The sequence below is a fragment of the Mesoplodon bidens genome, assembly GCF_964165515.1.
Source record: "Mesoplodon bidens genome assembly, chromosome: 5".
NCBI classification, from domain to species: Eukaryota; Metazoa; Chordata; class Mammalia; order Artiodactyla; family Ziphiidae; genus Mesoplodon; species Mesoplodon bidens.
Window position 1 is genome coordinate 99,835,535 of NC_138161.1, and position 26,351 is coordinate 99,861,885.

The 26,351-nt window shown below is 41.7% G+C and overlaps 1 protein-coding gene across 7 annotated transcripts in view; it reads right to left on the reverse strand.

The window, feature by feature from the left end:
• Positions 1 to 26,351, reverse strand: part of ABCC5 (ATP binding cassette subfamily C member 5) — a 108,088-nt gene that overhangs the window by 54,041 nt on the left and 27,696 nt on the right. For 5 of the 7 annotated variants that reach the window (XM_081234780.1, XM_081234777.1, XM_081234778.1 and 2 more), the window contains exons 3-10: positions 10,868 to 11,025; positions 10,526 to 10,681; positions 9,717 to 9,864; positions 4,670 to 4,903; positions 4,346 to 4,519; positions 3,583 to 3,730; positions 834 to 982; positions 320 to 427 (exon numbers count right to left, since the gene is read on the reverse strand). In XM_081234780.1, coding sequence (XP_081090906.1) covers positions 320 to 427; positions 834 to 982; positions 3,583 to 3,730; positions 4,346 to 4,519; positions 4,670 to 4,903; positions 9,717 to 9,864; positions 10,526 to 10,681; positions 10,868 to 11,025 — 1,275 coding nt within the window. Of the gene's footprint in view, positions 1 to 319; positions 428 to 833; positions 983 to 3,582; positions 3,731 to 4,345; positions 4,520 to 4,669; positions 4,904 to 5,666; positions 7,325 to 9,716; positions 9,865 to 10,525; positions 10,682 to 10,867; positions 11,026 to 26,351 lie in introns of those variants that run through there. The other 2 variants (XM_081234782.1, XM_081234783.1) reach the window with 2 other exon arrangements.

A 26,351-nucleotide genomic window follows, 5' to 3' on the forward strand; every position in this document is an offset into this window, starting at 1 on the left:
ATTGCCTAGGTTTGAATCACTTAAAGACCCAGTAAATTAAAACATATATCCATGTTAGGTCCAGGCAGAAGGGACTAGCTCTGAAGGGGAACACTGAAATTTTGGGAGCCCAGAACTAGGCTGTCTACAAAAGGTAAAAATTCATATTTCTTTGAAAAGGTCCCCTGAGTGTCCTCCACTGCCCCCTTTCTTACCAACTTGCCGAAAGGCTAAAGGTGAAAAAAGCCAAGTGCAGCCAGCCCATGTGGCCCATTGGAATCAAGGCAGCAGTTAGTTTTGCCACAGCTCCTGGCTCGGAGGAGGGAAGGGAGCCACTCACCTTAAATCTGTCGACAGCAACGGATGCTTCTGAGAGGGACTTTACTGAGAACGGTGTAACTTTCAAAGCAAAAGTCATGGAATTGAAGACAGTCACCACTGTGAAAGCCTGAAAATAGGAAAAGAGAAGAAACTGAGCCTGATGAGGCTATGCGACTAAAGTAACACGACATCATCAATTTCCTTTCAGGTTTAAGGAGGGCTGTAACTTGACTGTCAAATGTTGGTACGAGTCAGATATATTTCAGATATATATTTTTTAAGGTAGAGTTTTTGAGACCTCTAATTAAAATTCTCAGTGAATCTGAATCAAACAATGACCTGTATTTTCAGAATTAAACCCAAAGTTGTAAAACAACCCGTACACTTATTTGTGCACTGGGGCTAAATCCCCACTCTTCCACTTCTCAGATTAACCGCATGAATGAAAAAAGTCCAAATGTAGTAACCAGAGGACTAGAGCATCTCTGTATGTGGTATTTCTAAAACGTCCCCAAGCCTGAGGGCTCACTGACCTGTGCAGCTGTCAGATCAAAGCCAAGGGTCATGTGAACAGAGAAGGTCACAACACTGGCGATCACCATCACAATGGGAGCCACACCGACGGTGATGCTCTGAAAGTACCCGGCTTTTTCCAACATCCGACGTTCCTCCTCTCGGATTTCTAAGAATAAAAAGCAAGCCAGTTTCTAAAAAGCAAGTCGAAAGAAACCATGGGATATTGCTCCTCTGTCACCAAACGAGACTTGGTAGGTCTTCAGCCACCATAGGTTTTAAAACGACCCTGTAACATTTATGATGCAAAAAACTAGGTCAATATGGCCATCAATTACAATCACAAAAGCTGGCACACAAGCTTGAGGTTTGAAATGGATCAAGGCACAGCGATGAATCTAACAGAAAACAGTCACTACTTCTCAGTACAATGATCATCTTCTGCCTTAGTCTAATTCTTTTTGCAAATTTCTTTTGTTTAGAAGGAATGAACACATTAATCGTATCTGCTAGTGGCAGTTTTGTTTGCTTCCCTGGTTGTTTATTTCTAGGTTAGGTACTTATAAGAAAGACTATACAACGATAACGGAGAATTTAAAAGGAACTAAGATTTACTAGGGTGCCTACTGTATGTTGGTGCTAGAATAGAGGCTTTCACACAAAAAGCAGTAAGGGTGATTGGAGGATGAGTGAAATACAATTTTTGTAAGCAGAATGATGTTTCTTAAATATTTATAAAACTGACAACCTTATTAACAGAGCAACCATGGAGTACAAAAGACCAGGGAGTAAGAAGTATGACAATAAAGCAGTGAGGTATTTTCAAAAAATTTTCAACCATAAAAGCAATTTTTCTAGGAGACTATGAACTGACCTTTAAAGGTATTACCACTGTCCCAAACACTGGGAAATATATTGAGAGCCAGCTCTCAAGTCATACTTTTAAAAATTCAACTCACTGCTTTAACATGTATCACATAACTTGCCCAAGTCTATAATGAGCAAGAATGCTCTTTTCAAGCTAAAACACACAGGTAAAGATACCAAAGTCAGGGGCTGAAGGATGAGTGGAGTCTCAGAAAGAAGATTATAAAACTGAGAAAATTAGAATCTGAGAGCCGGAAGGGACCATCACTGGTGACCCTGCCAACAGGCTTGGCAGATGTCCTGTTGGCACCCAATTGTTCCATTCTATTGGCAACAAAGTCACTACTTAAAGAAGGAGCCTAATCCACTGCTGGATGCTTCTGACCACTCATAATTAAAGTTTATGAAGTGGACACAATGTTCCTGAAGGTTTAGTCAACAAACCAAGCAGTGAAAATAAAACAGCTTCCTTGATCTGAACACTGTATTTCTATTCAACCCAAAATTGCACCAACTTTTAAACTTCTTTTTGCTTTTTTATTTTTTGGCCACACCACGCAGCATGTGGGATCTTAGTTCCCCGACCAGGAACGGAACCACGCCCCCTGCGGTGGAAGCGCAAAGTCTTAACCACTAGACCGCAGGGAAGTCCCCTGCACCTACTTTTTAACTGGATCATATTCAGGTTAGCTCACTGTGAGATTATGGTCAATGAACAGCCATATCTTTTATATTTAAATTAAATTTAAATGTAACTATGTCTTCTCATTTGAACTCTAAAGTGCCTTTAAATATTTATTTATTTATTCATTTATTTATTTATTTATTTATTTATTTATTTATGGCTGTGTTGGGTCTTCGTCGCTGCGCGGCATTCTCTAGTTGCAGCGAGCGGGGGCTGCTCTTCATTGTGGTGCGTGGGCTTCTCATTGCATTGGCTTCTCTTGTTGCAGAGCACGGGTTCTAGCTGCGTGGGCTTCAGTAGTTGTGGCACACGGGCTCAGTAGTTGTGGCTTGTGGGCTCTAGAGTGCAGGCTCAGTAGTTGTGGCGCACGGGCTTAGTTGCTCCATGGCGTGTGGGATCTTCCCGGACCAGGGCTTGAACCCGTGTCCCCTGCATTGGCAGGCGGATTCTTAAACACTGTGCCACCAGGGAAGTTCCCTAAAGTGCCTTTAAATATATTTTTCTTAAATTCACCTTTTTTAGGGCCCAAGATTTCAATTTTTGTTGAGATCTTTTGGAATGCCCAGCTAACGTGCTAATTATTCCTCCAAACTTTGTGGCATTTACATACGACATGTTTATGTCTGCAGTGAATTTACGGATCAGGATCGGGGCAGGCACTGAGAACCTTGTGACTCAAAACAAATCAATTATTTGAAAAGAAACCAAATTAAAAAACCCCTGTGAGTGAGTGGCAGAGCGAGGTCCAGAGTCCAGCTGTCCTGACCTCCAGCCTAGCCCTTCTCCCAGCACGACCCCCAGGGTCTCACACCCACCCACCCGTAGTGCGCATGCACACACAGAGTGGTGGGGGCAGAAGCGGAGCTCTCAGCAGCCACTTGATACTGTTTTCTGTGATGTCCTCATGGCCAGACCAGAAAATTATGGGCTGGATGGGAGTATAGATAGAGGGCTTTGAAACTGAATGAATTAGCCATAACCAGCTGAGTTATCTTGGGAAAAATCACAATTTTCTCAGGTCTCAATTTCCTCATTTGTGAGATGAGGTTATGGGTGCCAGTCTCTAAGATCCCTATCAAGGTAAAGCTCATAGGCTATTATAAGAACATAAGGTATTATGATCCTACGACATTAGGATTTCCAGTAGCTAATGTGCTCAGGAAGCACAGAAGCCAACATCCTTCTACCATATACACATATGAAGTCTTTAAACTCACTTTGTACACTCTGACAGAATGCTTTGACCCAGGCATACATTTTAATAAATTTAATGTAGGTAAGGACTTCATTCATCTTCTGGACACGGTCATCTGTGACGGTCACACATTTTCTCCTGAAATATGCAGTGATCCGTGATACAAACATCTGAAAGGAAAAGCGATGTCATGCCAAATCAGAGTTTATTCAGAGTTAGAACTGTCTAGTCTCTCTGGGAGATAAATCCGCTTAAGATTATTATAAATAAAGTGAGCATCCCGTAGTTGTACTGCTTTTTAATAAAAGTGGTCTATTAAATGATAATCAAATCGTATTTGACTCTGACTTATCCTTTGGAAGAAAGTTAAGACAAGTAAACATTTGTCCTCAGAGTAATCACAGATATCTATGCTACCAAAGGGAAGCGGGAGAGCCATATCAGTTAGCATCACCTTGAGGTGGCGAGACTCAACCTCTCCTGTGTTACCTGGGGGAAGCAGGGTTCACCTGCTGACCTCCTTCACTCACACTCCCTCTTTTTAAATCTCACTTAGGAGCTACTGCCTTTATTCAAGTGACCTCTGATGTCCTCTGAAGTCAAAATGCTGCCTGTATGGATTGAACACTGTCTAGCTCTTTCCAGACATTTCCAAACCAGGTACCTGTTTAAAGGAAATTTCCAATCTAAGATGTGACACCTCGGTGGTGCCTACTATATATAGCCCAGTGGAAGTAACTCATCTGAGGAGAAGCTGCCAAAATACGGTAAGGAGGCTTACTCACCATTGCAGGATAAAAGAGGATAAAAACAGCTGATCCCAGGAAGCCTGTTGGTCCCAGAATAACTACATTATAAATCATGCCCAAGATGGCAATAACAGGTCCTCCAGCCAACAAGCTGCCAACGGCAGCTGCCTCGAACATCCTCTGTCCATCGTTGGAGCACAGGTTGATGAGCTACGAGACACAAAGAGCAGTGAGTGGACACTGCGAGGACGCAGGCACTGCCTCAGGAGGAAGAGGAAGGACAGAATGGGGACCCAAGGTAAGGAAAGAGCTCAGCTTGGGAGCTTTCTCTCTGCCCTGGAGCAAACACCCCTCGCTCACCTCACCCACGGACTTCTCCTTAATGTTCTTCAGCTTAAGGATCTTCTTAAACGCCATAGTCAGGATGGCCCCCCGCAAGCGGACCCCAGTTCGGTAATTCAATGCCCACGTCAGTGCAAGTGACCAAGAACGCACGATTTCTGTCAGGAGGAGGCCCAGGACTAACAGCAAGCTGTACTGGAGGTTAGACTCTGTGGCCTGGGTGTACTCCAGGAGGTGTTTCACCACGAAGGCCTACAGGGAGAAACACACACCACCGTCAGCTTCTCCACGGCACTCACACGCCACGCCACAGTTTTATGTTAAGTTAGAAAGAGGAGGCAGCTCCACTGTACAGTGATAAGTGCCTAGGCAGAGAAAGACCTTCTCGGAGGACCGACTATTGCTGACGGTCCACCTGCAGCTATTTACACAGAGCAATTTGCAGGAGGTAGGTCTAATTTGAAACTTTCTTCCTTCAGGACACCACCAAAACCCATACTCTTTCTAATGTAACATAAACCTGTCCATGAGCAGAAATTCATTCTCAACACACGGTCATTAAAAAGTATATATTTGACCTTATTCCAGTATCTCCACACAATGATACATTTCTTTACATGAAATTAAGACCCTTTTTTTTTTTTTGGATCGTTTCAAACGTGCTTATTTGATAAAAAGGAACAGTGTACCTACAGTTGGACTGGGGAAGAGTGAGAAGTGCATTTGCAAAACATTCCTGAAAATAAACATCAGCAGTTTAATAGTGCAGAAGAGAGCAAACAAAGCTGACTATTCAAAATCCAGAGACCCTCCCAAGGGCCCTCCCACACTCCCCGCTCCCTCCCAAAAACAAAAACATGTTACCTCAGGTAGCACATGTCTAACACCACCTGCAGGGAGGGAAGGCAGCAGCCCCCAAGAACCACCGAGTGCCACCTCCAGCTCTGAGGTCCTGCAACGCCGGAGCACACACTCACACGAGGCACATTCAGCAACAGGATTAAATACCAGGAAGTGGGAGGTAATGTACTTTTATTGAAAATGAAAAAAATAAAAAGTACCATCTTCAAAGAGCATCTCACAGACACTGTACAACAGGAGGAGCATTGCGGTAACATACATGGGAACATACAGAGTCGAGTTATACAGGGCTAGCCAGACAACAGGTCTGGCCTCGACTGTTGTTTTAACTACACACAGTGGAAATTACAGCATAGAACCAATATCTGTTTCCAGAGTCCGGAATAGCGCATCAAGCTGACAGCACTTAATCGGTTAGGGCTCGTGAAGTTGCAGTTAGCCTGCAACAGAGGAGATTCTCCAGGAATAAAGACCTTGCTGCTAAGGAAAGAGAATTAAAAAAACAAAAAACAAAACTGAAAACTCCCCAAAGAGTTGACTCTGCTTAAAATCACTGGTGCTATTGGTTCACTAGGCTGTGAGGGGTGACCTCTGCTCTGGAGGGAATACAAAAATCTAGGCCTCAAGGAAAAACGGGTGGCATCCTTCGCAGTCTTTTCGAGTCCTTGCAGCTAAAGTTGATCTTGCCAAAAATGAAACAAAACAAACCACAACAAAAGAAAGCCAAATCAATCCCCCTCCCCGAAGGAAGAAAATAAAATTAAGGAGAAACCCATTCACCCATCTACACCGATCCTTATAGCAAAGGGTACTGTAGCTGGAAACCAGCGCTTGAGTGACAGACAAAAATGGAGGCCAGAAGCAATTGTCCTGAAGCAGCTAATGCTGAATTCCAGAACCCAGACTCTCTCTGGGTAAATCGGTATTTCTTGTTTTTCCTGAGAGGAAATTAATATCAGATGTCGACTAGATCCTAAGAGATCCCCACCAATCAGATTTATGTCAAGTCTCAGTAAATAACCTGATCAAATAAATAGGAGATTTCAGATTCCAAGAACTATTGTATCCCATCTCTCCCCTCCCTCGGATTTTTAGGTTTTATATCCATTGCTTGGGTCACCACTGCATACAGCTGGGTTGTTGGTTTACTAGCAAGAAGATTGGCTTCTTTTCCAGTATGCAATCCAAAATGTGGAACTGAGTCACTGAGTGGCAGGGTCAAAACCCCATTTTCCTCACGTGAAGCAACTCAGTAAGATGGCGGTGCAGTAAAGCATTTTCTCACACACCTCGGCACTGACGGAGCAGTCTCCAAAGGAAGGCGTGAAAGGACAGCAGGTTGTAGTTTGGGGTTCCTTCCTTCCCATACCTTTATTGTGCCATTTTTCAGCACCAGGTAATAGCATTAGTACCTCCCAGAGAGGAGGAGCAGGGGGAAGGTAAAAGACAAAATGAATGCTTACACTATGCAAAACTTTCAAAGGGGAGGGAAAAGAGGAAACAGCAGATTAAAGAATTTCCAACACATAGGGGGTTTTTAAAAAACAATTACATTTCAAACCATTTTGTATGGAACAAAGGAAAAAAAAAGGTTTTCATGAAAAATCTAACCAAAATTTCGTTTTAAAAGGTTACAAATCAATCATTTAAATTTAAACAAACTGGGAGAAAACTCGAGACTGTCAGCATAGTTGTCTGGCTGTGGAAAGCATTCCCAGTGAATAAACATTACCTTACCTGAACTCTTGGCGAGAGATTCTGCCCAGCTTGACTCTCTCATTCTGACCGCAGAATACAGCCATCCTGAAAATTCTAAAGAACAGCTTCTGTCACTGGTTCCACTACAGAGACACTCCCCCCAAATCCAGATCCTGACAGCATCAAGCAAGCTGCAGCTGGAGAGAGGTTGGAAGGGTGGGAAACTTACCTCTCTAGAGGCTTTTCACTGTCCTTTCCCCAAAAGGCCCGTGAGCAGAGTTAGCATTCACCAAGAGATAGCACTGCAGGAGGCAGCCGTCTCTTGCAGATCTACAGGGCGGATGCTAATTCTTTACACACAAATCATAGGTCAGGCCTGGTCTTTTAAAACTGTTTTAATCCAAGAAGGCCACAAATCATCTCTGCAAGTTTAGCAGTTTGGTCAGTCATCGTAGGTCAGGACCATACCCTTAGAGATTCTGGCTCTCCATTAAACACTACGGTGACCCTTGGACACCGTGTGCAGACCACTGGTCCACTGGCGTCACTGAAACCTTAGATCATCTTGATCATTAATGTCCAGCCCCAGCTGGCCAACAGTTAAGAAACAAAACAAAACAAAGTCACTTGATTGTGTTTTATTTGCTCTGCATACGGCTACCAAGGTTCAGTGAGACCTGAGGGGAGATTAAAAGAATATATGGTATCTGGGGAGTCAGATCTTACGAAGATTTCTGTAAGAACAGACTAAGCCAGTTTGAAAGCCTTGCCATGTTAGAAAATGTGCAAAAATCTAAAATGGATGTTCTTCCAGGGGATTTAAATCCACAGATGGAAGGTATGCTCATTGCTAAGACTAATCTCAAACCCGATCCTTCAAATTTCCAATTAAAAAGAAATCTGTCAGAATTAGAGCTCCAAAAAAGTTTTCATTGCTGACAATTTGAAATCTTCTTTTATTAATTAGAGACACTGTGGATGGGACCATTGCTTTCTTGATTGTTCTAGGGGAAAATCTCCCAAAATAACACAGGCCTTAAGGTGCTCTTCCTTAAGAGGGTGGAGAAAAGGAAAAGCGTGCTGCTGTTTTCCTATTAAAGGAAGGCTCTCAGCTTTCCCTGGCATCTAGAAGAGTTTACTAGAGATTAGTATTCCAATGTGCTGCGCCTTAAAAGAGAGATAAAGGAGTATGCAGATGCTCAAGTGAGTGACTGTAAGGCCCCCCAAGCTGAACAAGCATTAAGAAACCTTTTTTTCCCAAGTAAAAAATTAAAATCCCAACAATCTATGGAATTTGGGGGGGGGAGGTGGGAAGATCCAATTAAATTCTTGCGTTGGCCAAATGGAATCAAGGAAGCCTGTATACCGTTCTACCCAGCTGCAAGAATTCTTCCAAAGATCAGAGCAGCCACCAGCCCTGTAGTGAAACAATGACAGAAGCTCTTCTTGGGGGAAGCTGGTCCTATGAAAACGTTTGCCATTTTGGTCAGTGACATGATATTCAGTTACATGGTCCCTCTTACTTAAAACTTATACAAAAGTATGTTAGTTGGTCAATTAATAGGAAACCCAATACCAGAAAAGTAGTGTCCTCTGCTCCAGAAAAGAGATCAAAACTTTAAAAAGGCATCAGACATTAAAAACAAAAACAAACGAACAAACAAAAAAACATAACAGAAAAACTGCAAATTAGTTTTACCTAATCACCATGCACCTTAGGCCCATACTTACCAAAACCATGAACCTCCAGCTTACCCACACACGGAAAACGCACAGAATAAGGAGTACTACGGCTCCGATGCCTCAAGGCAAATGTGTAGAGAATAGATTTAATCAAAGTCTCAAGTGTAAGGCAGCACAGCAGGTGCAAGAAACAGGTGTCCAGAAAACAGCATGACCGTCACTCTTCTCCCCTACTCTGCTTCAGCAACACTAGGACAACCAGGGCTGCAACCCCAACACCTGCCACACGGTTTACACCATAAACCAGAACTTGAAATGGACTTCAGGTTAGCCTCTAAGAACCTCAACAGTCCTCCAGCTTCTTGAGGGCTCATGTGCCACAGAACCGTCAAACGTGTGACAACTCTGCCCCCAGACCTTCAGTGTGTCACCAGCACCAACGCAACAGCCTACGCCACACAACACTGCTCTCGGCTGCTCACGGAACTGTGAGACACCTTTCCCGAACCGGGACTGTCGTTTCGTGTCGATAAGCCGCAAAGCAGCGGCTCTGGGCAGAGCTGGAGTCATTCAGCTTCACCCCCACCCCAGGGAAGCAAGCCAGGTCTGCTTCTCCTCTGGCAACGCGGCCCCCTCCTCCTTCCAGTTCTCACAAACCACCATTCACCCCAACATCAACTGCGCCCTTGCAACAGACCTGGAGGTATCTCTAAGGTTGCTAACTAGCCCAAAGGTGAGGGCGACCCCTGCAACAGAACAAGAAGGTTACAGCTGGCCATGGCTGGGGCCCTGGAGACTGTCAGGAAGGATGGTTAGGACTTACTGGTCCACTGAAGCCAGCCAGCTGCGTGATCATCAGGCACACGATGGAGAGGATGAGCCTGGTGCGGCAGAAGGTCCACACAACCCTCCGGAGGGAAGCAGCGTCTGGCCCAACTTCATGCAGCTCTTCTTGCCACAGTCTCTCTAGTCTTAACAAGGGCACATGTCCTCCGTCACACATCTCCCCAGGGAATACGCACACCCCTGCCCCACCCCCGCAGCCTCCCTCCTGCCACCATTCACACCAGTCTCTCCTTTCAAGTTATGTACAGTCTTCACCTTCTGGGGAAGAAAGACCTTTCCTGGGTAACTACATATTTACCCTGTATAGGGAGCCTCTCAGGATTCAGAAAATGATGAGAACGAAAGTCTTTCCTTCCACCCAGAAAAATTATCCCTGAATAGAATCTGCCTGTGGATAAGAACTTCCTTCCTCAAGGGTCCCCAACCCTTTCTGAAGGATCCTGTGGTAAAATGTAGAGTCGTAACTAGATTTTAATCATGACAATCGGCTACCACAAAAATGTATTCTGTCACAAGGCAGCAACATAATCTCCCTGCAGACTCAGGAAGAGAAGCGGGGCTGAGAGAGAGAGAGAAAGCCCGTGGTTAAAACAGGATTAAAGATGATATAGGAGATAAGGCAGAAGAGCAAAGGGAAAGTCACCCCCAGGCTACCCTCCCTCCACAGGATAGCTCAGATCCTAAAAGGACACAGAGCTCTGGACTTGACACTGCCGGACCCACACTCCTAGCTCAGGCCCTACACAACCAGTACGTGGGAGATGAAGGTGGATCAGAGACGCCTACCTTCTACAGTTCACCTCGGAAGACTCGTACTTGGACAAAGACCACACGTCCTCCATTGAGAGCTCCCCCTTCTTGTAGGCTATGCGAGCCAGAGGAGAAAGCCAAGAAAAAGTCATACAGGAGAAGAGCCCAGCATTGTCCACTGGGTGCTGGTGTCTGAGGAAAGAAAACCCAAAGCACAAAATTGTCAACACACGTGGAGAGGCTAGCCAACACTTACGGTACAATGTTTAGTATACAGAACTCCTGGCTAAACCCAGGTTTTCCCCAAATAGTCTAATCTTAGCCTGAATTTTTTTTTGGTGCTTCACAGACAAGCCACTAACCAGCAGAACCTCTTACTTGGAAGTGGTCCGGATGGGCTTCAGAGCACTTAAGCTATGATGGTACTTTCCCTTGGGATGTTCCTCATCCAGGATTCTGAGCTGAGAATGCATGGAGGCATCCAGGGAAAGGCCCTCAGCTCGGGCTGCTGCTTCCAAGGCATCTTGGCAATCCAGCTGTTTCAACAGATAGGGAGGGAAGGCAAAAGCACAATTAATGAACATTAGAAAAACAGAGAGTACCAAATCTACCTGACATAACAGCTCAAACTGCAAACCAGATTCATCTTACCTAAGAAATCCCAAGGGTCAGTAGGTTAAACACTAACGTGTATGATATGAACTTGCTAAGGAACATTAAACCAGATACTTAAAATTTCTAAACTAATAGACTTCATTTTTTTGAGTACTTTCAGAAAAATTGAGCAGAAAGTACAGAGAGTTCCCATATACCTCCTCACCTCCCCCCTCTCCTCCCCCTGTTTCCTCCATAATTAACATCTTGCATGAGTGTGCTACATTTGTCACAACTGACAGCCCAATACTGATATATTATCACTTACTGAAGTCCACAGTTTACATCATTATTCACTCATTGTGTTGTATATCTTAAAATTTATATTTTTATCACCAAAATGTTTTATCTTTCATTTCCCAATATAGACTGAGAGTCAATTACTACACTACTCACTGCAAATTCTATTGCCTATTTTCTATGGCAAAAACTTCACAACCCCCCACCCCCACCCCCACCCCGCCTTATCAGTCCTGTCATGCAGAAAAAGCCAGGATGCACATATGCCTCCTCTCTCTCTTATCAGCAACAGGCAGAGCAGAAGCGGGGCTCTCACCCTGGCTGCCCCACTAAAGAGCTCCTACCCAGACTTCTGCAGCATGAAGCAGAGAGTCTCATGGGTGGAAATACAAGGTTATACATATTTTACTATAAAGTTTATAAGTACCAATTAATCATATTAACAAAAATGAGTATAATTCAAAGTCTGACTGTGGCAGAAGAGGGTGGACCAAAAATCTGGATATATCTACACCCGTTTACTCTAAAAGTAACCCAAAGCCACTTAATTTTTTTAAAAAGTTTATTGAGGTATAGTTGATTTACAATGTTAATGTGTTAATTTTTGCTGTACAGCAAAGTGATTCATTTATACATATACATATATTCTTTTTCAGATTCTTTTCCATTATGATTTATCCCAGGATATTGAATATAGTTCCCTATGCTATACAGTAGGATCTTGTTGTTTATCAACCAAAGTTACTTTTGCAGTTACTGTTGCAGAAACATAAGCATTCTTTTCCTCAAGTAAGGATTATAAGGACCTTATGCTTTTCTCACATTCTCACAAATATTTCCAGCAATTATTGTGAACTAGCAAGAAAGAATAGATCCCCAGATCAGGAAAAAGTTAAGTGGTGCAGCACCTAACACACTGTGCCTCACACAAAGTGGAGTCTCTATTTTGACACACCACCTCTTTTACACACAAAACAGAGGCAACTCAAACATTAAGGATTTCTGCCTGGGAGTCACCTGCATGCCTAAATGGCTCTCTCCTCAAAGACAATAGCTTTAGTTCACAGCATACTTATGAATCTTCAGATAAGTCACTGCTTAGTATCAGGAAAGTACACAGCAACCGGGAAGCATTTTATCCCTTTTTTTTTTTTTTTTTTTTTGCGTTACGCGGGCCTCTCACTGTTGTGGCCTCTCCCGTTGCGGAGCACAGGCTCCGAACGCGCAGGCTCAGGGGCCATGGCTCACGGGCCTAGCCGCTCCGTGGCATGTGGGATCTTCCCGGACCAGGGACGGAACCCGTGTCCCCTGCATTGGCAGGCAGATTCTTAACCACTGTGCCACCAAAGAAATCCCTCATTGCTACCTATTTCTAAAATAAATGGATCTTTTCAATTAATCTACCACAAAGGAGGCAAGAATATACAATGGAGAAAAGACGGTCTCTTCAATAAATGGTGTTGGGAAAACTAGGCAGCTACACGTAAAGGAATAAAATTAGAACATTTTCTCACACCATGTACAAAAATAAACTAAAAAATGGATTAAAGATCTAAATGTAAGACCAGAAACCATAAACTCCTAAAAGAAAACATAGGCGGAACACTCTTTGACATAAATCGTAGCAATATTTTCTTGAATCTGTCTCCTAAGGCAAAGGAAACAAAAGCACAAATAAACAAATGGGACCTAATTAAACCTAAAAGCTTCCTCACAGCAAAGGAGACAATCTACTGAATGGGAGAAAATATTTGCAAATGATATGACCAATAGGAGGTTAATATCCAAAATATATAAACCGCTCATACAACTCAGTATCAAAAAAACAAACAACCCAATTAAAAAATAGGCAGAAGACCTGAACAGACATTTTTCGAAAGAAGACATACAGATGGACAATAGGCATGTGAAAAGATGCTCAACATTGCTAATCATCAGAGAAGTGTAAATGAAAACCACAATGAGTTATCACCTCACACCTGTAAGAATGGCTATTATCAAAAAGACCACAAATAACATTAGTTGGCAAGGATGTGGAGAAAAGGGAACCCTGTACACTGTTGGTGATAATGTAAATTGGTGCAGCCACTATGGAAAACAGTTAAGAAGGTTCCTCAAAAAACTAAAAATAGGGCTTCCCTGGTGGCACAGTGGTTGAGAGTCCACCTGCTGATGCAGGGGACATGGGTTCGTACCCCAGTCCGGGAGGATCCCATGTGCCGTAGAGCGGCTGGGCCCATGAGCCATGGCCGCTGAGCCTGCGCGTCCGGAGCCTGTGCTCCACAATGGGAGAGGCCACAACAGTGAGAGGCCCACGTACCCCCCCCAAAAAAAAAAAAAAAACTAAAAATAGAATTACCATATGATCCAGCAATCCCACTCCTGGGTATATATTTGAAGAAAACAAAAACACTAATTCAAAAAGATACATGTACCCCAATGTTCATAGCACCATCATTTACAATTGCCAAGATCTGAAAGCAACTTAAGTTTTCATCAACAGACGAATGGATAAAGACATGGTGTGTGTATATACATACATATATATATACACACACACACACACATATACATACAATGAAATACTACTCAGCCATGAAAAAGAATGAAATTTTGCCATTTATAACAACATGGATGGACCTAGAGGGTATTATGCTTAGTGAAGTTTGTCAGAGAAAGACAAATAGTATGTTATCATTTACATGTAGAATCTAAAAAGTAAAACAAACTAGTGAATATAACAGAAAGAAAGAGACTTGGGCTTCCCTGGTGGCGCAGTGGTTGAGAGTCCGCCTGCCGATGCGGGGGACATGGGTTCGTGCCCCGGTCCGGGAAGATCCCACATGCCGCGGAACGGCTGGGCCCATGAGCCATGGCCGCTGAGCCTGCGTGTCGGGAGCCTGTGCTCCGCAACGGGAGAGGCCGCGACAGTGAGAGGCCCGAGTACGGCAAAAAAAAAATAGAAAAAAAAATAGAGAGAAAAAACTAGTGGTTATCAGTAGGGAGAGGGGAAGGGGGAAAGGCAAGATACAGGTAGGGGTACAGGTAGGGGATTAAGAGGTAGAAACTACTATGTAAAAAATAAATAAGCTACAAGGATAGATTGCACAGCACAGGGAATATAGTCAATATTTTATAATAACTACAAATGGAGTATAATCTATAAAAATTTTGAATCCCTATGTTGTATGCCTGAAACTACTATAACATTGTAGGGAATTCCCTGGTGGTGCAGTGGATAAGACTCCGCGCTTCCAATGCAAGAGGCCCGGGTTTGATCCCTGGTCAGGGAACTAGATCCTACATGCATGCTGCAACTAAGAGTTTGCATGCCACAACTAAGGAGCCCGTGTGCCCCAGCTAAGGAGCTGGAGAGCTGCAACTAAGGAGCTTGTGAGCCACAACTAAGGAGCCCGCCTGCCACAACTAAGAGCTGGTACAACCAAATAAATAAATAAATAGATTTTTTTAAAAAAGAAACTAATATAACATTGTAAATCAACTACACCTCAATTTTTAAAAATTTAAACACTAAATAAAATAAAATGAATGGATCTTGAAATACGGAAATTTCCTTTGTACTTCACTGAGGTTCTGAAACATACTGCTGGAACTGTAATTTAAGCTCAGAAGATATATAAACTACAAATCTGTAAGGGAATGGGGACCCCACTTCTTATTTCAAGTTTTGATAGCGTGAGAACTATGTAAAGTGACTTGACATTACTTATGATTCAAACATTAGTTGTCACTGAAATTACTTTGTCACAGTCTCATTTCAGATTCCCACCAGCAATCTATGAGAGATCCAGTTTCTCCACATACTCGTCACTGCCTGGTATTGTCGTTATTTTTTATATTAGCCACCTGAACAGGTGTGGTTTAGTGTTTCATCATGATTTTAATTTGCACTGCCCTAATGGTTAATGATGTTTAACATCTTTTCCTATTCTTATTTGCCACTCATATATCCTTTTGGGTGAAGTGTCTGTTTAAGTCTTTTGCCCATTTTCTAAATGGATTGTTATTCTTAGTGTTGCATTTAGAGAGTTCTTTATCTATTATGGATTCAAGTCCTTTGTCAGATGATTTGAAAGTATTTTCTCTCTTAATAGGGTCATTCACGGAGCAAAAGTTTTATATTTTGATCAAGTTTAATTTGTTGATTTTTTTCTTTTAAGGATTGGGCATTTAGTGTCATGTCTAAGAACTCCTAGCTCTAACCCCAGGTCATGAATATTTTCTGTTTTTTTCTAAAGGTTTTATAGTTTTAAATTTTGATCTGTGATCCATCCTGATTAATTTTTTCATTAATTTTTATATAAGGTATAAAATTTAGGCAAAGGCTCATTTTTTTGACTATAGCTGTCCAATGTTCCCACACCATTTGCTGAAGATTCATCTCTCCATTAAGTTGCTTTTGCACCTATGTAAAAATGAGTTGGCCATACTTGTATGGGTCGATTTCAGGACTCTATTCCATTGACCTATTTGTCTATCCCTTCACTGATACCCTTAACTTGATTACTGTAGCTATTTAGTAAGTCTTAAAATAGCATAGTGTGATATCTCCAACTTTATTCGTCCTTTACAAAACTGGTTTAGCCATTCTAGTTCTTTTGCCTTTCCAGGAGAACCAAGTTCAAGATTGAGGAGAGTTTTATAAACATCTTTTGACGTTACGGCATCAGAGAAGGAAAACTTGGTATGCCATCCATTAGTATTTTCACATAAGAATGACACAGTAGCATTAAGAGAAAACTAAAATCTTCACATCTTCATTTATTCTTTCAACAAATAACTTACTGAGCACCTATATACAAGACTGTCCCAGATGCTGGGAATAAAAAATATTCTAATTTCTATCTTTGTAGTACACTAATTTCATTTTATTCACCTCTAAAATGCCTAGTTACAATTTTCATCAAAACCTACTAACAGAAAAGTGAATGGATGACAACAAACAAAATCCTCTTATTGCATGAGTTTTGTTCCTTTGACTATATACATGATGTTATGTTCCACCACCTCCTGGTAGTAAGTTACTTCCCATAATGGAGAATGACAAATTCAGAGGCTCTCTAAAAAGACTCAGATGAGAGCAGGCAGGCAAGGTTTCATTCATAAAGGCATATCATGAGTACTATACAAGCATTATCAAATGCCTGTAACATATCAGAGACTGAGGACTCTTGCAATGTTTTTGATTTTAGAACAAGGCACTCAGTATAATTTTATTCTGACAAGGAAAAGCTCCCATAAAAGTGGGTGAAGAAGTGGTTGAATTAATTCTCAAATTTTCATAGAATAATAAAACATGGAGTAGGAATGACCACAGTAAAGGTATGGAGAAGTCTATATTGTTGATCTAAGACAATCAAAAGTTGCCATTCTAAGCAACCCACTTTCCAAGTCTCATCATATTTTTGCTATTCTTTTCTAAACTGCTTCCCAAACTGTCAATCTTGTTGTCATATCTTACTCACTGCCCATATAAGGACAGTGAAATAATCTGATGGAGATAAGAAGATTCATGCAGGATGCTCTGTTTTGAAACAGTCCTGCTCCATATTTGCACCTAGCTCCTTCAGAGACACGACTCTCAAAACAGTAAGCAACAGGTGTTTAGCTCTTGAATGATAAAATAACACAATCAAGAAAATCAAGAGAAAATTCCCTTACTCCAATAAAACTATGTTCTCTCTGGTCTTAAAGTATTCATACTCCTTAGGCAGAATTTTCCCATAGTTGGAGGCCATTGTGAAGTATAATGGTTTTGCACATGGATTTCTGAAAACAGACATGGGCTCACAGGCTGATTCTGCCACCAACTTTCCACATGTTACCTAGCCACTTTAAGCTTCAATTTCCTCATTTTTACAATGGTACATGCACCTACCACAAAGTGTTGAAAGGAATTAATGGGATAATGAAAAGTGCTTAGCAAAGTACTGGGTATATAACAAACATTTAATATGTATTAACTATACACCAATTTATCCATCTGATAAATCACACAGCCTATCTCAAATATTCCTCTTTCCTTTAGCTTTCCCTGACTCTTTCAAGATTAGGGAATTTATTTCCCCCCTCCTATGTCTTCCCTGCACTGTGCCACTGCAGTAGGATGCTTCTACTAAGAACTCCTGGAGGGCAGGTTGACTAACTCTTGTTTGCACCCCTTGCCCCTGGCACAGTACAGAGCCTGACACCTATTATTCAAATGGCAACCAGAGTATCTCCATGTTGCCTCACAATCTGCATTATTATCATGTAAAAATGCATGACATACCACTAAGAAATCTTCTTAACCAATCCACTTCTGTTTAATTTCTCTGCTCTTTTGCTTATTATTAATTGTATAATAAACAATTACAGTTTATTTTTCTCTTTCTGGGTTATTTAGGATAAATTCCATCAGTGGGATTACAGGATTAAAGAGTGTAGCTCCAAGCAACTAGACATCCATCCAGTTTGTTTAATTAACCTTATTATAAGACATGTACTCCAGTATTATTGCAAAAGAGAACTGCTCTTAGTTTTAGTACTTTCAGTTCTATTTTGTTGACCTGAGCCTGCCTCTATCCCACCTACTCTGGGACATTAGCAAGAAACAGAGGAAGTTAGGGCAATCTTCTTTGTTTATAGCCCGATCTCATGACTAGCATGTATCTGTAAAGGCAAACTGCTTACTTGAAGGTGATGGGAAAATTTGGGCAAATGAACTAATAACAAACCAACATAGCATTTACTATGTGCCAGGCATTGTTTTAAATGTTTTACAGATACTAACTCTTATAATTCTCATATGAGGTATGAGGTAGATACTCTTATTTCCCCTGTTTTACATCTGAGGAAACTGTGAAGTAGCAGCAAAGATTTGAAGAGATCTTTAAAAGCAGAGATTGAATCCAGGCTCCAGAGTTGAGGCTCTTAATCACTATGCTATGTGCCATTCAAAGAAAAAACAAGCAAATAACTCATCACTGTACAAGATGACCTCAGATGTGTCTTTATTATAGACAGCCAGCTCTCCTCTCTTCCCCAGGGTGAGTAACAGATTAAAATAAACTATGACTCTCCTAACTAACATTATAAGCAAGTGGTAATTTCCAAAGTCAAAGGCACAAGTACATGATTAGAACACTAGAATGTAAATAAACTATTTTACTTAATTGCAAAAATCCACTTCCTGGTTGTTTTTCAACCAAAGATGAGTAGATGCTAAATGATGAATACATTATGGACTGATATTTTAAAATAAAATAAAAGCATCTTTATACTACCCTGCCAGTAACTGCATAGATGTCTTATACTTGTAACTGTTTGGTTGGACGCCTAACTTCTCTTTCTTTCTAGGCTTCCCAAAAAAGCGTACCTGGCCAAGCAAGCCGGGGGAAAAATGTCTATCTAAAGTAAAAATGAATTTAACCTACCATATTAACATTCTGTAAAGTGAGTTATCAACGTTCTAAGATTGAGTGGATTAAAAATAGTAATGAACCAAGAAAAATGACTTAATATATTTAAGCTATATGGGCTTACTGTATGAACGCATAAATAATATAACATGGTAGGGAAATACGATTCAGTGAATATCATTGGGACAAATACAAACAGCTTGGAGATGAACTGAGATCCAGGTATCACACCACACATTAATCCATCTGGAATTAACCCCAAAAGTTACATTAAAATGATGAAATAAATAGAAGAGAATTAAATAGCATATTTAGCCACCTAGGGAAAGGAAATAGTCTCCATTTCCCCCCAAAGCCTGAAACTTATCAAAGGCAAGATGGATGGCTTAAAATATAAAAAGGAAAACTTTTTGCATAATGAAGTTAGCATTAAGGGGAAGGGGAATACAGCTAAAGGAGTGACCAGGTAACTAATATAATAATATATTTTGAACAGTCAGTTTTTACTGAAAAACATGTTTTATCCATTCATTCAGCAAGTATTTATTGAGGGGACTACACGCCAGGCACAGCTCTGGGTGCTGGGGAACCAGGAGTGAAAAAACAGACTTGCACCTCGAAATCACTGCCTTAATGCAGGTTACATTCTAGTATTTATAAAAGGTCAAAATCCAAAATAATCTACTAAATTGGTTCAGAAGCTTCTCTCAGCTTCTGAATTCAATGTTACCAATCAAGAAATTAAAATTAAATTTTAAGATACAACTATATATACCTTAATAGAAATAGAGATAAAATCCAACCCGAGAAGGAGGGAAATGTAAGACAACCACATAACATCTGAACCTTGACCCGATTTTTAATGTCACTGGCAGGTACTCAGGGGAGCAAACTGGTCATATGTAACACTTTACATATGCTTTGTCTCCATAGTATTATTATAGGAAGGAAAATTTTCCAAACAAAAAAAAATCATTTAAACCCAATGGTTTACTGGGAACTAAATGCCTAATAGAAGATTAATGGCTAAACTACAGTAGAGCAACACTCCAGTGCAGTGCTGCTTAACAGAAATAAAATACAAGCCACAAATGTAATTTAAATGTTTCTAGTAGCCACATTTAAAAAGTAAAAAGAAACAGGAGAAATTAATTATAATAATATACTTTATTTAACCCAATATATATAAAATATTATCTTTTAAACATGTAAGCAATAAAAATTATTAATGAGATATTTTATATTCTTTTTTTGGTTCTAAGTCTTTGAAGTCTGGTGTGTGTTTTTTATAAGGTTTTTTTTAAATTAATTTATTTTATTTATCTATTTTTGGCTGTGTTGGGTCTTTGTTTCTGTGCACGGGCTTTCTCTAGTTGCGGCGAGAGGGGGCTACGCTTCATTGCGGTGTGCGGGCTTCTCATTGCAGTAGCTTCTCTTGATGCGGAGCATGGGCTCTAGGCACGTGGGCTTCAGTAGTTGTCATACGCGGGTTCAGTAGTTGTGGCTCGCCGGCTCTAGAGTGCAGGCTCATTAGTTGTGGCGCACGGGCTTGGTTGCTCCGCGGCATGTGGGATCTTCCCAGACCAGGGTTCGATCCCGTGTCCCCTGCATTGGCAAGTGGATTCTTAACAACTGTGCCATGAGAGAAGCCCTGGTGTGTGTTTTATATATACAGAACATCTCAATTCGGACATGCCACATTTCAAATGTCCAATAGCTACATGTGGCTGGTGGCTACAGTATTGGATAGCGTAGTCCAGTAGTTTTCAATTGAGGGTGATTCTGCTTGTCCAGGGGACATTTGGCAATGTTTGCAGACATTTTTGGTTGTCACAACTGTGCATTCAGTGGGTAGGGGCCAGGGATGCTGCTGAACATCCTACCACGCACAGAACAGGCCCCCACAACAAAGAATTATCTGGCCCCCAAATGTCAGTAGTGCTAAGGTAGCCCTAGATAGCTAAACAGCTAACACGGCTAGTACTCGATGTATGATGATCTAAGGGAATGTGTTTTATGAGGCCTATTTTATTTTTACATTACAATGCTTTAAATCAATTTTAGAAGTAACTTTTTAAGGCTTCTCCTGAGAGGGGATGAGGGCACTCATTTCTCTTTACTTCTCTTTAAGGGGCACTGCAGACTGAAGGTCTCTCCATGGCCAGATGTTGCGGCCACAGAAGGTGTCTGCAGCAGTTGATTCATTCCAAAGGGAAAAATACTGCTTGGTCCAGGAGTTGAGAAAACATTAAACAATGAAATACTGCTGCCATTTGTATCTTCCTAAGGACTGTGGCTAGGAGACATGAGCATTTTTTTTTCCTACCAAGGTGATGGGGACGGAGCAGGGCAGGGACACTGGGGAACGAAAAGGGGACAATGAAATTTAGATTCTGCCATGGTTCAAACAAAGGTCAGGGAAACACAGAGTCATTTACCTGCCCATTCCGTGAGGGAAACAAGGAACTTTCGATCCATAAGCAAACAGAGAGGTTTGCACAAGAGCCCTCCATCCTCTGCGCACTAAGACCATCCCCAGGGCTGGGATAATTAGCTCTCACTATCACACCGCATGGCTTCCGCTTATCTAGTTTGTCCCATCTCATTTTAACAGGCTGCCAGAGCAGAATGTCTGCTGACAGGGCAACCCCTGCGTGGAGGCCCCTGGGACAAGATACCAGGGGCCAGCAATCATTCCCCAGGCTGAACAATCCTTTCCCGACAGCAGGACAACAGCAGGGGAGGCTTGCTAAGCTTGGAGGCTGAGGAATCAACCAGAGGCACCTCTCAGCTTCCAAGGGGATTAAAGGCTGCAATATCCCCATCTGGCCCGCCCCACAAGGAAAGCCGCACTTGGGGCACAATCAGAACGGACAGGTCTCAGACTCTACAGCGTGTTCTTCCTACCCTCTCCTTAATTCACAAGGTCTTAACACAAATACAGAGTGGGTAGCCTCTTCTCATAAACCCTTCTGGCCCAAGTAAAAGCTTTTCTGCAGGTGTCCCAGCCCCACAGCTGCCTTTACGACAAACATTTAGAAAGACAAACTTTTAAGAGGAACTGTTACACTGTCAGATACAGTTTTCAAGAGACTCAAAATGTTAACAATTAAATTAAAGTTAAATTTTCTTTTAAATTAAAAAAGAAATGAAAAAGCTGATACCCTCCCAGGAACAGCTGACTCCAGGCGTCCCCATCCTCCCTCTCCCCGACAAGTTAACACTACGAAGGACATTTCCTCTCCCAATTCTCAGCACTTCCTTATTCCAATGGGTTATTAACATGATTCTGACCATCTCTAGCATTTCCCTTAAGAACTTCCAAAGAGCGGTCACTTCAGTCAAGAGGGACAGCGAAATTCTAGAACGTAATCTTCACAGGAAGGAAGCAGAATATAATAGAAAGGGCTCACTATTCAAAGTCAGGGAACCTGCTAACTTCAGCCCTATTGCTCAGCGGCTATGAATTAACTTGTACCCCAGCTCACTAATCTGTAACTAGGCTGTATTACCCTCATGCTGAGGATAAGCTATTACAATTCACAAGTGTAAATATGTAAAACCAATGGATATAACTTACCACCATCACGGTGAAACAGATATTTTTCCGCAGCTCATAATCTAGCATTGCCCCAGAATCCGGAGAAATTTGAGGGCTTTCAATTGTTTCATAAGCTAAATTCCAAGGAACTTTTCTAAAGTTCCTATTACACTGGGGTGTGAGATTAACTTTGTTATTATAATGATAAGGTTTCAAAGGACTAAACTGAAAATAAATCACAGAATAGAAAAAAAGACATGGGAAATACTTGGATCCCCATTGGTTGAGGGGAGAGAAGAGACTTTATTCCATGAGATCTAAGGCAGAGGTTCTCAGCGCTGCTGACACATTAGGATCACCAGGGCAGCTTTTAAACAACATGGATGCCCGAGCCTGACTCCAGAGACTGGTTTAATTGGTCTGGAACATTGGTATTTTTTTTTAACGCTCTTCAAGTGATTTTAATACGCAGCCTGAACTGAGAACCACTGATAGATAGATAGATAGGTAGATAGTAGGATGCTGGTCGTTTGCATTGGACAAAATCCCTTCAAGATTTTCAGGCTTTAGCTTAAAAAAAAAAAAAGCCAAAATATAATTTGTAAATGAAACTCCCTTCATTGATCAGTAAGTACCATGTGAGCCCATGTTAAATGCCTAGAATAAGACATTAGTGGGTCCAACATGTGACTCCTGTACCGCTGAGCAGGCTGGAACCACTGATAATGGTGGGAAGCAAAGGCAAAGGTGAAGATTTGGGCAGTCTGGCTATTTTTCCGCTGTGAGAATACAACATTTAAGGAAACTAAGTGACTGCTCAACACCATATCTGCTTTAGTAAACAAGTTTTCATCTGATATCTAATAACAGTTAAGTTGATTCTTTGAACAGCTAATTCAGAAAATAATCTTAAATAATTAAAACGTATGTAACATCTAATTAATTACCTAAATAGGTTAACTCCCTAAAAGGGGGGTAAGGAGGGAAGGAATAGACTTAATAAGCTTAATTCTACTGACAGGTTCAACCATTGCAAAGACTTCCGGAGGCTTTGTTTCCTGTTTCCGGCATTGACCTTTTTATTTTTGATTAAGAGAGAGGGAGGGACAGAATGGTGAGACATTCAGAAAAGCATGAGCAAAAGCCTACCTCAAAGCAAAACCAAAGTTTCACTGAGGAAGTTTTCATTAACCATTTGTAACTTCCAAGTTATAGATCTTAACAAAATAAAGGTTTGGGTATTTAAAGCTGCTTAAACAACAAAAAGCTAGTTCCAATACTTTTCTTCCCTTTTGACGGAAAGCTCCTTTAACCCATGCCAACAAGCTATATTTATTTCCCTTAAGCAGCATTTCCTAGGAAAGAAGCAGCAGTCCTGCTGCAGATGGCATAAGAGAGCTCATGATCAAGGCAGCAGGCCAATCTTAGGAGACCCACGTGGTAGACTCAGTCACCACGCAGGAAAGCCACCTGGGCTCTGCACCAATGGCAGCACTGTTGTCATCTCTACCAGAGAGCTCTGGGCTGCTATTGGAGACCAACATCTGGCACCAGGCCAGAGACCGTATCATACCGTACTAAGATTTATAAAGCTTTATAGATGTCTTCAGGGAAAAGAAAAAAAAAAGGCAGGTGTTCTTACGCATCCTATTACTAACTGTCCAGAAAATGTGCTGAGTCACTGAGTAGCATTCAAGAGAAGAATAATGCAGAGACTGCAAATACTAATCTCCTTCACCCTGCTCTCCTTCCTAACAGCAAGGAGACTCACAGGTAATACTTTTGACACTGAAAACACAAGAGCACGGAAAAATTCATATACCCTTAGTCCATAAAGAAAAGCTTTCAGAGTTAAATTCTCTAAAAGTATAATGTACTAGACAGAACTATTTTATGGTAACAATAGTTGTCTCTAGGTAGAGGGGTTATGGGTGATTTATTTTTTCTATAATCTACAATTTGCACATTTTCGATAATAAGACCATAATTCTTTCATAGTAATATATCTTAGAATCATATTTCTTGGTAAGAGATTACACCCACATCTTTGTCTCTAGCATGTAACTTCAATTCACCCAAATATTTCCACTCACTAATTATGAACACTCCAACCAGGGCTACAGTGTCAGCCAAACAAGGAACTAAAGGAGACCCTAAGTGAAGGTCACTGGACTTTGCAAACACTTGCTTTGTTACTTTGCCTAGAAGCAGAATATTCTAACTTGGTAGAAAGCAAATTCCACCAGTGGTACACTTCTTTTTTTTTTTTAATTTATTTATTTTTGGCTGCCTTGGTTTATCGTTGCTGCGCGCAGGCTTTCTCTAGTTGCGGCGAGCAGGGGCTACTACTTGTTGCGTGCGCAGGCTTCTCATTGCAGTGGCTTCTGTTGTTGCGGCACATGGGCTCTAGGCGCGCGGGCTTCAGTAGTTGTGGCATGTGGGCTCAGTAATTGTGGCTCGCGGGCTCTAGAGCGCAGGCTCAGCAGTTGTGGTGCACGGGCTTAGTCGCTCCGCGGCACGTGGGATGTTCCCTGACCAGGGCTCAAACCCATGTCATCTGCATTGGCAGACGGATTCTTAACCACTGTGCCACCAGGGAAGCACTGCTTATTTTCCATGTTTCCTCCTTTCCTAGATTACACATGCTAGGGAAAAACAAGTCACCTTTGGCTTTAGCCTGAGCACAGTGAGAAAACAAACAACCACCACAATAAAAAAACTTATAAAAGCGTCAAATAGCTTTGTCTTGCTTTTGCTTAAGTTTTAATTTAAAGCAACTAAAATCCAAACTCCTTGGCCTATTATTCAAGAACACATCATCTGAAACTCACTGACCTATCCTTCTACATATATGACTTCACACTTCATGCTCAAAGTCCACAGCACCTAGTTGGTCCTACCCACAGCTCTTTCTTCTACCAGGCATGTTCTTATTTCTCTGAATTCTACCTATTCCTCTAAGTCTCCAACCAAATGCTACCTCCTGCTGAAGTCTTCCCTGACCTCAAAGACTGAAGCACTCTCCTTGTTAATCTCCATAGCATCTAAATTACAGTAATCTATGTACAAGCCTATGAGTTTAAGCTACGGAGGGCAGGCAGGCCCAGCATTAATTTATCTTCATGTGCACCAGAACACTTCATTCAGGGCTGTGCGTGCATCTTGGAGAGTGCTCAAATGTTTGCTGAATTAAAAAAGTGAATAAACATCACATCTTAAAACAAACCAAACCAGGGGCGGGGGGATGAATTGGGAGACTGGGATTGACATATACACACTAATATGTATAAAATAGGTAACTAATAAGAACCTGCTGTATAGCACATGAAACTCCACTTCACTGTACAGTAGAAGCTAATACAACATTGTAAAACAGCTATACCTCAATTAAAAAAAACACACACACACAAACCAACCAGACTTGGTGGAGTTATGTGATCGACATGTGCATATCTGAATGTAGTTATAAGAAAAGGAGCAGGCTTCCCTGGTGGCGCAGTGGTTGAGAGTCTGCCTGCCGATGCAGGGGATGCGGGTTCGTGCCCCGGTCCGGGAAGGTCCCACATGCCGCGGAGCGGCTGGGCCCGTGAGCCATGGCCACTGAGCCTGCGAGTCCAGAGCCTGTGTTCTGCAACGGGAGAGGCCACAACAGTGAGAGGCCTGCGTACCGCAAAAAAAAAAAAAAAAAAAAAAAAAAAGAAAAGGAGCTGTGCTTGGAGAGTCATGCCTCAGACACAGGAACAGTGTTAAGGAGCGGTCTGGACATAAATCTTTGTTAGTTGAAATAATGCCAGCCTAATGCCAGCCGAGATTAATACTTAGGCTCAAAGAACTAACAGCAACAGAAGGCACTCCTATTAGCACTTCAGGATTAAAGGATGTCTGCAAATCATCAAGTTGTGTGTGGCCACAAGCTTTAACTCAATAGTCCTGAACAAAGGGGAGGTGTGAAAATGCATTATTTTTAACTTAATTAGCTCTAAGCAAATGTGATACAAATATCTGA